This window comes from Calliphora vicina, chromosome 3, assembly GCF_958450345.1.
Source record: "Calliphora vicina chromosome 3, idCalVici1.1, whole genome shotgun sequence".
Taxonomy (NCBI): Eukaryota; Metazoa; Arthropoda; class Insecta; order Diptera; family Calliphoridae; genus Calliphora; species Calliphora vicina.
This window is the reverse complement of record NC_088782.1, coordinates 23,233,491-23,248,376: the sequence shown is the minus strand read 5'-3', so window position 1 is coordinate 23,248,376 and position 14,886 is coordinate 23,233,491. Positions and strand designations below refer to the sequence as shown.

General features: G+C 28.7%; 1 protein-coding gene across 1 annotated transcript; it reads left to right on the top strand.

The window, feature by feature from the left end:
- The first annotated feature begins 6,554 nt into the window (after positions 1-6,554).
- Mvd (mevalonate diphosphate decarboxylase) lies at positions 6,555-9,186 on the top strand. Its single transcript, XM_065505302.1, has 4 exons — positions 6,555-6,664; positions 6,807-6,877; positions 7,056-7,173; positions 7,766-9,186. Exons 1-4 carry the CDS (start codon positions 6,613-6,615, stop codon positions 8,719-8,721), a joined length of 1,197 nt encoding a protein of 398 aa, XP_065361374.1. The 5' UTR covers positions 6,555-6,612; the 3' UTR covers positions 8,722-9,186.
- Positions 9,187-14,886: the final 5,700 nt, after the last annotated feature.

Sequence of the window (14,886 nt, the reverse complement as noted above, 5' to 3'; positions counted from 1 at the left end):
TTTTAAAGTTTTTTTTTCTTGTTTTGTTCGAAATTTAAATTCTGTAAATTGTTGCGAAATTTAAAATGTCTTAACACTTGTTGGTTAACTGATTGTAATTGTTATGAATACTAAATGACCAAAAACTGCATTTTATATACTTAAGAGGTAAATGGAATAGTTTCCAACAAAACAGTTGTCGCAGTTGGCACATTGCCTGTTAGACATTTTGGCTTTGATTTTTTCGTTGGTATTTTATTTTTATTATTTTTAATTTGGTTAATAATATATTACCAGGTTACCTTCATTGTTAAATAATAAACCTATAACATAATATGCATTAAAATTTCAAGGTTATTTCTTAAGAAAATCAAAAATATTTATTTAATATCAACAAATATTTAAACTAATTATGGAAAATAAATATTTCCTTCTTTTGGTTAAAGGAAATTCATTTCATTTTCAAACACCAAATAAATCTTTATTCCTTTGACTCTTTGCTAAATTGTACTTATCGGTGGCAAAAATAAAAAGAAAATTTACGGTTTTAAAAGCAAACCCACAAAAATATTCAATTGGTTTTTTACAAATTGTACTTTTTTACAGCTTTCTACTAAGGAGTTTATGGCTTTGTCGAGAAAGAAAAACTTTAATAAAATTCAGTTTTACAAAGCAACTACATACTTACAATTTGTGCTGCTTTACTTGCACCTTAACATGGAGTAAGTGCATATTATCATGCACAACATGTTTAAGGAGTTCGTAAAGCACTTTCTTTGACTTTATTTTATTTACACTTTTGATCAATTGACATGTGTGGTTGCCATTTTAAGTATTTTTATTTATATTTTTGTAATAATGTTATGGATTGGCAACATATGGATTCTGAGTCAAAAGAACTGTTCATCTTTTGAAGCCAAGAACGAATCAAGCCAATATCGGATACTCTGTTCCAAAGTGAAGCGTATCCTAGAGAGAGGGTTCTACACCGATCGAACCAAATAGTAGTCGGATGGGGCACGGTCTCGACCATTGGTAGGCAAATAGAGGCATTTAATTTGTGTGCTTTTTTGGGTAAAAAATAAAATATCCACAACAACATCAAGCAACTGAATGAAATGTGTGTATTTTTACGCTCTTTTGTTCACATTCGGGTTGTTTGACGAAAATCATCGTAACCTGAACAATATGAACGCCTACCATGGGTCTAGACTATAATGCGGGTGAGGCAAAACATACCAACCACTTCATTCTAAATACTTTTTAACAGGTATTGCATAATGAGGCCGATCGTTGTCATGATGGAATATTATGGTTTCATGTCTGGCTGTATATAGGCCAATGCGTATTTCGGACAATACTCGCATCAAACGAACCAGTTGTGTTCGGCACAGGTTCCTTGTGATGGTCTGGTCAGATTTCAGCAGTTCATAATAGATAGGCCCCTTTTTGCTCCCACCAAATACAGAGAATTAGCTTAGCGCCATGGATATTTAGCTTTCATGTTGATTCGACTGGTTGGCCGGGCACCACATATGATGTCTTACGCTTCGGGTTATCGTCATGGATCCATTTTTCATCGCAAGTAATGATTCAAAAATGATTTTCTTTTATAGTGTTCAAGCATCATTTCTGACATGCAAGATCATCTTTCAAGGTCCCTCGATTTCAATTCGTTTGGTACCCAATTTCCCTGGTTTTGGATGAATCCAGCTGCTTGTAAACGTTTTCAAATTGCTGCTTGAGATGCTCCCAAATTCATGGATTAATACCTCCAATTCTTGGTCTTCAAACTTTTTTGGCTGGGCGATCTTTATCTTCCATCTCAAAATCGCCACTTCTGAACGGAACAAACCATCTGTCGCATGTTGAAACCGATGAAACACATTCTCCATAAGCTTTGGTGAGCAAAACTTCCCACATATGACGCTATGTTGGCACAAAAGTCAACATTTTCGAAGCAAAATATACTTTGTTGTTTACACTATAATGTTCAATAACTAAGTGAGAAAAAATGAAGTTATTAAAAACAAAAACCGCGTTCAAAAGATACGCCATCTATTTTAAATCCCACATTTTAAAATAAGTGGTTAATTTTATATAAACAATAAAGAAGATCTGAAATCATCTATAACTTAGTAAAAAAAAATATCGTTTAATCGCGAAAAATGAGTTCGGTCTTTGATCACTCCTATATCTGTCCCAAAAATCTTAAATCGTCAATATCAAAGCACATATTTGTGATCCAAAATTAAATCCCTACATAAAAAACCTAAAATCGAGTACAAGGAAGACTCTATCATATTTCAAACCAAAAATCATTAGGTTTTTTACCCGGGAATTCCCGGTACAAATTTCCCGGGAATTTGGCCAATTTTTCACTACCCGATTCCCGGGATTTTTAGTCGGTAATCCCAGGAATTAAAAACTGACGAAAATACATAGAAAACAAGTTAGAACTCTGTTTTTTTATATCTTGGCAATAATAGATCGCTTATTATTATTTATTTGGGGTTTTTCGTATGAAAATTTAAAAAGAGAATTCATTATTTATAGAATTTATTTCTTATTGAATCATTCTAACATAGACAACAACTAGATAGGTAACTGAGAGCCAAAAACCTAATTCATGAGAATGTTTTGCATGTATTTTGTTTTTGTGTCACCCGTATGTGTGAAAAGAGAATAATTTTTACTCTCACCTTCCTTCCTTCCGTTCTATGCGTTTATTCTATGCATTCTAATTTCTTTAAATTTCTTCTTCAAATCCATAACAAAATAGCTTCAAAAATTTATTAAATGATTAAATTTTTCTTCAATTAAAATCTAGTACAAAAAGGTTTAATACATTTTTTTCAATTAATTTTGTAAATGATTTGATTAATCAAAGTTTGAATAAATTCTGTTATTAATTAACTTTAAAATTAATTCAGTTTCAACAAAGGCTTTGGAATGAATTTAACAAATTAAATATTAGGAATGGATTTATGTAATGAAAGGCTGACATTTTTTAATTACGGATTAAGATTTAGTGAATTAAGCTCAAATTTTATTAATTAATTCGAAGCTCTGATATTTAATACTTATAACACTAAGTTTTTATATGAAATTTGGCTATAATATTCCTAATTTACAGTATCATTATATATTTCGGGAATAGCCGGGTACCAGGGAATGTAGAAAAAAATTTCCCGATTCCCGGGAATCAAAAAAGGTCGGGAAATTAAAAACCCTAGTGATCATTAAAATTTTCAACCGAAAATTGATTTATTATTATAAAAAAAAAAATCAAAAATTCGTAAATCGGTTAAAAATAAGCGATCTTGTTTATATCATAAACTTAAATCGGCTACAGCTTTAAAAAAAAATACTAGTAAGAGTGTTATATTCAGCTGTGTCGAATCTTTTATAGGGTCATTTATGCACCGATCTTCACAAAAGTTAGTAGAAAGATTTAGGTTCATATAAAACTTGTTTATGTCCAATTTAATCAAGATATTAATTATTATAAGACAATTATGAATGTTCAATTAATTTTCTGAGGGGACAACTGTTGCCCGATTTTCGCCATACTTTATGTGCAACATTTTATCAGGATTGCCGTATAATCAAAGAGTATTCCGCGGGAACATTTGTATGGAGGCTAAGAGGAATAGTGCACATTTTCAATACCAAACAAACCTTATAAACAGAGAGTATTTGTGGAAAATTTAAGCCATATTTCTGACCAATTTTTACACAAATTCTAAATTTATTATATGTATTTATTTTTATTAGCCATAGCCACCCTCAACGAATGACATTCTAATCGTTAAAACGAAATCTTTCCCAGTATAAAGGAGAAAGTTTCATCAAATTTATGGCAGAAATAATATTTATACGAGTTTTCTTTCCCCTTTTTTACAATAATATTCATTTTTATCACAGTTTCAATCAATTTATAGCATTTTGCAGACAAATCAAGTTTATACATCAACCATTCGGTATAAGTCTTGACTACTTTTTTTAGCTAATACACAAACCATGAAAGAATATAACAATTGAATATATGCTATAATAAAGGACAATGAAATTGTGAAGCATAAAAGTATGCTACAAAAAAAATTGGGATAAAGAAAGTTGAGAAAGTTGGTTGGCGTAAACGTCATACGCCTACGACAGTTTCGTACTAGATTAAAGAAACAGTTTGCATTTTATCTTTAATCTATTACGATACAGTCGCAGGCGTAAGACGTTTACGTCAACCACGATAAGGGTGAATATGTCAATGACATACTCATTTTATTGACGATTGCATGGTAAACAAATAATAATTATGTATAGAAAAAATTCATAAAAATTTACAGAAATTTAAACTTACCTTTTTAATGCTGCTTGTTGTATAAAATGTTTGTTGTACATACGAGTATTCCAAATGTATGCAAAAGTTTTCTTTTATTTAACTTATGTTTGATATCAATAGTTTTGTAAATTTGTTTATTTAATTTAATATTTGTTATTAATTATTTATGTCTTTAATTTATTTAAATTTATTGCATATGGGCATTTCCACCGAAAGGTCCACCCAGACCGAAAAATTAAAAGTTAACCAACAGGTTTAACAAGTTTTTAAATTAATTAAATTAAAGAATTCAAGGCTTTCCTTAGTTGCGATGGCGATATACCGAGCTACAAAGTTCAAGTTCTTGTTTTGGTCAGTTGTGTTTTATTTCTAAGGGCATCTTCTCATTACAATTTATATATCTAGGAGTAGTTGTGCAATCGGACTCTTATCGCATAACCTTTGCTACAACAACAGCTAACCGTAAAATAAATGCAAAAGAGCAAACAAGTAAAAATTAAGTACCGCATTTTAATTTGATTTTAATGATATTTTCAAATTTCACTTTTTCATTAATATTTTTTACATTTTGTCATACAAATGTCACGTCACGCCATAATGGAAATGCCCATATACTTATGTATTTAAATAAATTTTTTATAATTGAATAAATTCTTTATATTTTATTATAATTTTCAATTTCTTATTTTATTAATAAACTTTAGTTTCTGTAAATTTTCTTATTTTTTTTAATAATAACATAATTTATTAAATTTTTTCAAATTTATTTTAAATGATCTTTATTTTATTTGAATTTGAATCAATATTTTCTTAAATAAACTTGATTCATTTAAAATAATTTTAATAACTTTTATTTATTTAATTATATTTCTTTGAAATATTCTTAATTTTCTTTATATGATTTATAAACTTTTCTTTTTAATATTAAATTATTTATATTTCTTTTTTATCAGTATGTATTTGAATCAACTTTTTTTAAATCTATTTTTACATAATTTTTTTTAAATTGCAATTTTATTAAAATTTTTTTTTTTCTTATTTTCACCATTTTATTTAATTTTTATTAATTCAGATTTTTTATTTATTTATATTAATTCCTTTATTAGCGTTGAATTTTTTTATTTTCTCTTTTCGTTATAAAGGTATACCTAATTTCAAATTAATTATTTTATTTAATTTAAATATTTTTTTATTTTTACTTAAATTTCTATTTTTTATTTGCAATGTATTTCAAGTAGTTTGTTTCTTATTTTCCACCATTTAATTTATTAGTGTTGTATTTCTTTTATTTTGTCTTTTTCTTATATTCAATATAATTTTAATGAAATTATTTTTTTTATTTAATTTGAATTTTTTTATTTTTACCCAAATTTCTATTTTTTATTTGCAATATATTTCACCATTTATTTAATTTTCAGTAATTTTTTGTTTAAACTTTTTTATTATTTTATTTATTTAAGTTAAATTCCGTTTATTTGTTATTTTCCTTAAATTCATTTAAATTCTTTTCTCATCTATTAATTGGATTTCCCTTTTTCCATTTATTATTTTCTTTATTTAAATAAAATTCCTTTTATTTGATATTTTCCTTATGTTTATTTAAATTTTTTTCTCATGCATTAAATTTTATTTCCGTTTTTCCATTTACCAACACTTTTACTAACTTCCGTTTCCTTTTCCATTTCCTATTACCTTGTTCTCTTTTACTAATGCACTCTCTTACACATTCTCTCATGCATGCATTTTTTGCAACCATCATCCCTTGGGGACAGCCTAATGTTTTCACTTGAATAACTAAACAAATTTCATACTTTTTGCAAATATTTTTTATTAAAATCACTACATTTTCTTTAAAGATCAATTATACACACTTTTTATTAAAGTTTATTTAGTTTTTCTATAGTTTTTTAAAGTTTTATTAAGACACCACAATTGTTTAACATTAACAATGACTCGTTGAAAAAATAAACTAACACCAACATAATGTAACGGTAGTTTTGTTATACGTGTGCGACATTTCATGTTGGCAATATTTATGTTATGTCAAGTTTACCAAACACTTCCTATAAAACAGCTGTGAGTTTTTTTGTTTATTTTGAAATTGTTGGTATAATTTGTTAGTGAAAGTTGACAGTTGTGGAGAAAATTTCTAGGTATAAAGTTGTCCAACGAAATTTTGGAAGTTTTGTATTAAAATTAAATAGAAATAAGAAATTTTTTACTTATTATTGTGAAAAATTTAGTTAATTTATAGTTGTGAAAAGTTAATCATTAAAAAAAAGTACTTAAACATGTTTATTGAAACCTGTATAGCACCCGTAAATATAGCTTTAATTAAATATTGTAAGTAGAAATTATTATTGTTTAATTGACTTTTAATAAAAGAAAACTTTCACTTTTTTTGTGTGATGTACTTGGCACTCTAATCCCAATTGTTGGCTGAACTAAATTTATGGCATATTTTGTGGTGAATGTTAAATTCTAGGGGGAAAACGAGATGAAGAATTGATTTTACCGATAAACGATTCATTAAGCATGACCCTTAGCACCGATGAGGTAAGAAAGAGGCACAATGAAAGCTATTATGTATAACAATTGTTTGGCTTTCATATGCTAAATAAATTTAAGTCCATATGTATGCATATAATATACAAATATGTAGTACAATATGCCACCTTTGACATGCGTTTCATTTTTCTTTTGTTTTCCATTTTTTACCCCCAAACCACAAAAGATGTGTGCAAAAACTACAGCTGCTGCTTGTTCAACGTTTAAGGAACATCGTATGTGGTTGAATGGTGAGGAGGTGCCATTCGAAGAAAATCCTCGTATTATGAGATGTTTGAAAGCTTGTAAGTTGTTTAATTAGAAAAATTATTATGTTTGAAATTACTATAAATAACAATTAAGATTTGTAAAACTTGTAAATGAAATTAAAATTATTTGTTTTAAGGTTTCTTTAAGCATTTTAATAACTTGAAGGCCTTATACAAAATCATTGAATTAATTCATAGGCTTCATTCCGTTGTACTCCAAATGTATTGAATTCATTCCTTTCAGAATTGATTCTTTATACAATTAATTCCTTATAGAATCATTAAAATTTTATTGTATTCAAATTCAATTTTTTTAATTCATTTTGTAAATGAATAAAAGCAAAACAAAAACCATTTTATTTGGATTAACAAAAATTTAATCATGCAAAGGTTGAATGAATTCTGTTGTTACGAATTAATTCTAGTTAAGAATAGAATTCATTCATCATTGATGTTGAGAATGGATTTATGGAATGAGTAGCTGACATTTTCTAATTCCGAATTAAGATTTTAGTGAATTAAGCTCAAATTTAATTAATAATTTCGAAGCATGGATTGGATTCACCCATTATGTTTTCTAATATTTAAATTAAAAACAATTTGAAATTTTTGTTTTGCCTACTTGCAGTACAACGCTTAGCTTTGGCGAAAGGAGAATCATTGAAATTCCCCCTAGAATGGAAGCTGCATTTAGTGTCACGTAATAATTTTCCCACGGCCGCTGGTTTGGCCTCAAGTGCTGCTGGTTACGCTTGTCTGGTCTACACTCTAGCCTCCTTATACGGCATCGCCGATGAAGAGCTAACAGCGATTGCTCGCCAAGGCAGTGGCTCAGCTTGTCGTAGTTTACATGGTGGTTTTGTGAGATGGCATATGGGCAAATTGGAAGATGGCAGCGATTCTGTAGCTGCACCCGTGGTATCGGCCTCACACTGGCCAAATATGCATGTTTTGATTTTGGTGGTTAATGATGGCCGTAAAAAGACCAGCTCCACCAAGGGCATGCAACGTGCCGTGGAGACTTCAGATCTCATCAAATATCGTGCTAAACATTGTGTGCCGCAACGCATTAACACCATTACGGATGCTATAAAACAAAAAGATTTTGAGACATTTGCCAAAATAGCCATGCAAGACTCAAATCAGTTTCATGCCATTGCTTTGGATACCTATCCCCCCTGTGTGTACATGAATGATGTATCGCATGCTATAGCCTCGTTTGTGCATGCCTACAATACGGCCGTAGGACATACTCGTGTGGCTTATACCTTCGATGCGGGACCAAATGCCTGTTTGTATGTGTTAAAAGAACATGTAGCTTCTGTATTGCAAGCTGTTAACAAATCATTTCCCAATGATAACTCCTCCAATGTGGAATACTTCAAGGGTATACCCATAGATAAAGAATCCTCTACTGCTTCACCTTCTGCCCATGATGATATACTTTTAAATGGCAATTTTTCATTTGTCATTAATGAACGCAATCTACTTAAATACATTATACACACCAAAATCGGTTTGGGACCACAACGCTTAGCAAAAGATGAAAGTCTCTTAAATTCCACTACTGGTCTTCCATTTTAAATTGCAATTCCACAAAACAGCAAGTAAATAATACAAAGAACCTGCAACTTTAGAGTGAAAAATTTAACTTCGAACAAAGAAACAAACAAACTAAAAACGCTTCACATAGTAAACGATGACAATAACGAAACAATTTTTTTTTTATATATACACTTTAGTATTAATCAATAATTAAATGTATGATTACGTAGTAATCCAATCTACATAAATATTTATATTTATATATATATTATTAATTAATATGATGTAAACATATACAAACCATACATAAATATTTACTTGTAAATGAAGAGAGAAAATCAATTGTATTGTGTACTTGCTTTCCAAGTATGTAAAATTAAAATTTAAGTAGAATAATTATTTGTATATTCAATACAAAACGCTTTGCTTACTTAACTTTTTTTTAAAAATGCTAGCAAAAATAAAACAAAGTAGTAGATGGAAATTTTAAACAAAAAAAATATATTTAAAGGGTTTTATTTATATGTATCAGGGGACTATGGCTTAATTTGATTTCTATGGAAAATGTTTCAAAGTCATATATATCGATGGTATAGATGGACTTACATATTGGTAACTGATATAGAGTAATTGTTGGTGCTGAATATTGTTGTGATCGAAATGGCAAATGTTGTTGGGAGTGGTGTATTTTTAGGCTGGTAGCTAATGAGACCTCTTTCACAAAATATTGAAGATCATATAATTGATATGACAATGAAAGGCAAATACTCACGATCAGTAGCTGAAAAACTCAAAATAAGCCAATCTATCGTCATTAAGCGTAAACATCGTTAACACCAAACTGTCTAGAGCAAGTTTATAATAAATGTTACCCGATGGACAGCAAGGCGAGCACTTCACAGTATTGGCTACATAGCAGCTGTAAAGAAACCCAAGTGTTGTCAAAAAAGAATGCTGCTGCTCATTTGAAATTTGCAAAAGAACACAAAACCTCGACCCATGAGGACTGGAAACGAGTAATTTGGTCGGACGAATCCAAATTCAACCGTTTTCAATCCGACGGAAAGCAATATTATTTGAGCCGACCTGAAAAAACATGATGGAGGCAACATCATGGTGTAGGGATGATTTACTTGGTGGCGTATTGGCCCATTGCAAAAAATCGTTGGAATTATGAGGATTATTTGAATACTCTGCAGACCCCATTTTCTGGACATGGTCGCCTACCCTGAGAATTAAGTCATATTTCAACAGGATAGTGACACTAAATACACCGCAAAGATCATGAAGGAATGCTTAAGTGCGCAGAATTTTCAAATAATGCAGTGGCCGGCGCAAAGTCTTGACCTCAGTCCGATTCAGAATTTATAGTCAATCGTAAAAAAGTTGTCTCTGTCAAGAGCAATTTTTTATAGAAAATGCTGTTTCTGCCTAGAGCAACTTTATAATAGAAAAAGTTGCCTCGGCAACTTTTTAATAGAAAAAGTTTTCTCTGTCTAGAGTAACTTTTTAATAGAAAAGTCGTCTGTGTAGAACAACTTTATGTAGAGCCACTTTATAATAGAAAAATTTGTCTCTATATAGAACAACATTTTAATAGAAAAAGTCTCAGTCTAGAGCTACTTTATAATAGAAGAAGTTGTCTCTATCTAGAGCAACTTTTTAATAGAAAAAGTCGGCTCTGTGTACAGCAACTTTATAATAGAAAAATGTGTCTCTATATAGAGCAACTTTTTAATAAAAAAGGTTGTCTCCGTCTAGAGCAACTTTATAATAGAAAAATTTGTCTCTGTCTAGAGCAACATTTTAATAGAAAAAGTTGTCTCTGTCTAGAGCAACTTTTTAATAGAAAAAATTGTCTCTGTCTAGAGCAACTTTTTAATAGAAAAAATTGTCTCTGTCTAGAGCAACTTTTTAATAGAAGAAGTTGTCTCTGTCTAGATCAACTTTTTAATAGAAGAAGTTGTCTCTGTCTAGAGCAACTTTTTTTAATAGAAAAAGTTGTCTCTGTCTAGAGCAACTTTTTTTAATAGAAAAATTTGTCTCTATATTGAACAACATTTTAATAGAAAAAGTCTCTGTCTAGAGCAACTTTTTTTAATAGAAAAAGTTGTCTCTGTCTAGAGCAACTTTTTTTAATAGAAAAAGTTGTCTCTGTCTAGAGCAACTTTTTTTAATAGAAAAAGTTGTCTCTGTCTAGAGCAACTTTTTTTAATAGAAAAAGTTGTCTCTGTCTAGAGCAACTTTTTTTAATAGAAAAAGTTGTCTCTGTCTAGAGCAACTTTTTTTAATAGAAAAAGTTGTCTCTGTCTAGAGCAACTTTTTTTAATAGAAAAATTTGTCTCTATATTGAACAACATTTTAATAGAAAAAGTCTCTGTCTAGAGCAACTTTTTTTAATAGAAAAAGTTGTCTCTGTCTAGAGCAACTTTTTTTAATAGAAAAAGTTGTCTCTGTCTGGAACAACTTTTTTAAAGAAAAAGTTGTCTCTGTCTAGAGCAACTTTTTTAATAGAAAAAGTTGTCTCTGTCTAGAGCAACTTTTTTATTAGAAAAAGTTGTCTCCGTCTAGAGCAACTTTTTTAAAGAAAATGTTGTCTCTGTCTAGAGCTACTTTTTTAAAGAAAATGTTGTCTCTGTCTAGAGCTACTTTTTTAAAGAAAATGTTGTCTCTGTCTAAGCAACTTTTTTAAAGAAAAAGTTGTCTCTGTCTAGAGCAATTTTTTTAAAGAAGAAGTTGTCTCTGTCTAGAGCAATTTTTTTAAAGAAGAAGTTGTCTCTGTCTAGAGCAACTTTTTAATAGAAAAAGTTGTCTCCGTCTAGAGCAACTTTTTGGCAGATAAAGTTGTCTCTGTTTAAAGCAATTTTATAGTAGAAAAATGTGTCCTTTTTAGCTGAGTACTTTTTATAAAAATATTTACCCTCGAGAATTACAAATTTTGAAATTCTTTTTTCCAAATAGAGTTTGAGCTGCTGAATAAAACAATTGAATTAAATTTTTTTTTTAAATTTTTATTTGTATCATTAATGTCAATATTACATTTAATAAATTGATTAATATTTTTCTTTTTTTTTTCATCTTAATTTTGTTTCTTTCTTTTCTTTGTTCAATTAATTAATTTTATTTATTGTATGAATTTGTTTACTATTTATTTATTTAAATTATTTATTTCTTGTTTGTTTATTTGTTTCTTTATTTTATTTCTTTCTTTAGTATGGAGGATTTTGTTTAATAAATTCTATTTAATGTTTATTTGTTTATGTACGTTTTTGTTTTCTTTTCCTTCTTTTTTTTGGACTAATTAACTTTTTTAGTGGGTTTTTTCAATTAATTATTATTGTATTGTATAAATAACACATGCAAATAGTAAATTGTTTTTGATGTTGTTTTAGTTTTAGTTAAAGTTTTGTTTTCTCTTTAATTTGGTATGAATGTAGGTATTTTGAATAATTTTGGTGGTTAGGAGGAGAGCACGAGTATATATTTAATATTAATTTATAACTAAATTATTAATATTTAAGAAAAACAAATTAAAATAAATATGAAACGGACAGAATTTTATATTTAGGAAAATGTGTGTTTTTTTGTTTCTTCTGCTTAATTTAGTAACTAAAACAATTGAAGAACTTAATTTCTCAACAACTTTTTGTTTTTTCATTTTTTGTTTACTTAATTATCCTCGCTTTTTTTTATTAATTTTTTCAATAATTAGGAAATCTAACGTTTTTTAAGAATAAGTTTAAGAGTATTTTTTTTTTGTTTAATTTTAATTATGTTTAAATAATAACATATATTTTGTTTAAATATAAATACATATACAATTGTAAATTTAAATTTAATTAATTATTCTTTTTTATATACATTTAGAATAGTTTTTTTTCTGTTGTTGTTATATACAAAATAAACTAAAATTAGTAAAACAATTAAAAAAAAAACAATAAAATTAAAATGATTATAGCTTTATAATAAAATTTAGCTTGCTTGACTGAAAGTTTATTAACTAATCCTAAGTTAAACCGGAGATTTATTTAAGCTTAAACATATAAATTGTTAAATTTGTATTGTTTTTAAAAATTTGTCTTAAATTTTATCGTTTATTGCTGGTTCACACACGTCAAGTTTACTTGAGCAAATATTGAAGAGCGAAAAAATACTCCTCTTCTCTTTCATCTACAAACTCAAGACTTGCTCAAGTAAACTGGACGTGTGTGAACCAGCACTTATATGTATAATTAAATCATTTAAACCTGGTTTAAATAGTGATTAGTTAAGCGGCCTTTGTTCACATTATAATGAGATTCTTAAATTGTCATTTAATCGTTTTTTATGATTTTAATTAACTGCTATTGACAAATTAAAATAAACAATTACGTTAATCTTTCTTTTTTTATCAATAATTTCAATAAATTTTAAATAATTTTAAAATGGTTTCTTTTAAATTTGTTCTATTTAAGAGTATTTTCGTTAATGTTATAAAAACTAATTACATTGTATTAAAAACAATAATTTTTACTTAAAAATGCTTTGGAAATTATCGATCATTCGAAATTAAATGCTAAAATCAATTGCGTTTGTTTTTAATTTGGTTTAAAAACGAAATTATTTGGAATGAATTTAATAAAAAAAAATTTGGAAAATTTCATTACAAATTGTTTATATCGGCTCTAGTTTCTGGGTGGTAGTTAGATTAAACATTTATGACGGATAAAGTCCAATTTCGGAAGGATATTTATATGGGGGCTAGGTGAAATAATGGACCGATTTCAGCCAGTTTCAATAGGCTTGGTCCTTGGCCCGAAAAAATAATATGTACCAAATTTGATCGAAATATCTTCAAAATTGCGACTTGTACTCCGCGCACAAGGTTTACATGGACAGCCATCCAGTCAGACGGACGGACGGACATCGTTTAATCGATTCAGACAGTGATTCTAAGTCGATCGGTATACTTTAAGGTGGGTGTTAGACTAATATTTTTGGGCGTTATAAACATCTGCAGAAACGCATTATACCCTCCCCACTATGGTGGTGTAGGGTATAAAGAGCGGTGATTGTTCGTAATCGATAAACTCAAGAACTACTGAACAAAATCGGGCCAACATTTAAACGTATGTTTTATGAAACGTGAGGAGTAATTCTGTAAAGTTTGTTTTTATAGGATAGATGGCGTCGTAGTTTTAGATTTTAGAAAATTACACTTAACCCCCTGAAACTATAGAAATTTGAAGCATCTAAGAAAAGTAAGAGAGAAACCGAACCAATACTATAGCTGTTATATTGAAGTATGAATCATGTTTGTAAGTTAATTGGGAGCTTCAGAAACTAGATTTTAACAGAAGACAGAAGGACAAGTCTATATCGACTCCGCTATCTATAACGATTTAGAATATTTATATTTTATGAGATAAAAGGATTAATTTGGAACCAATTGTTCTATAAATATTTTTGATTCAAAATCATCTCCCGGGTTAATTTAATAATGAACAAAATAATTTAAAGCTACCAAGAATTTTTTGGTATGATTACAATTTGTTTTAAGTTTAACAAAACGTAAAATTAAACCTAGTTTAACTAGCAAACCAAAAACTAGAACTTAATTACAAACAATTATAAAATGACAAAAAATGTGGCTTACATTCAACTAACTTGCTTATGTTAAATGCAATTGATACAAATACATACATATAAAATCTAATCAAATCATATACGTATCTAAATATTTCTGTAAAACATCATGCACTTTATATATGTACTATGTATAGTCTTAAAGTATGTCATATTTAAAGCGGTATGTTATAAAATTTTTCAACATAAAATTAAAAGCGAATAACTTACGGCGACAACGTTTCTGTGTGTTGCGTAAAACACTCGTAGAGGAAGTGGTAGAGGCACCCAATGATAGGCCTTTAAATGAATTAATTGCTGTTGAAGGCTTTTCCAATATTGATTGATGATGATGTGGCACATGGTGTGGCACATGATGAGGATGGTGGGATGGATGATGATGACATTTTAAATTGCTAAATGTTGTAGTAATACGATTTGTTGATTGATATTTAATATTGCTGTTGTTATTCAGGTTATATTTATTATTGTTGGTAGTAAAATCAGACCATGATGAGGACGACGAGGAAGATGTATCATATAAAGGTTTTTTGTTTTCAATGCGCGGACATTTATAATGATGCTGAGGATGGTCATGTT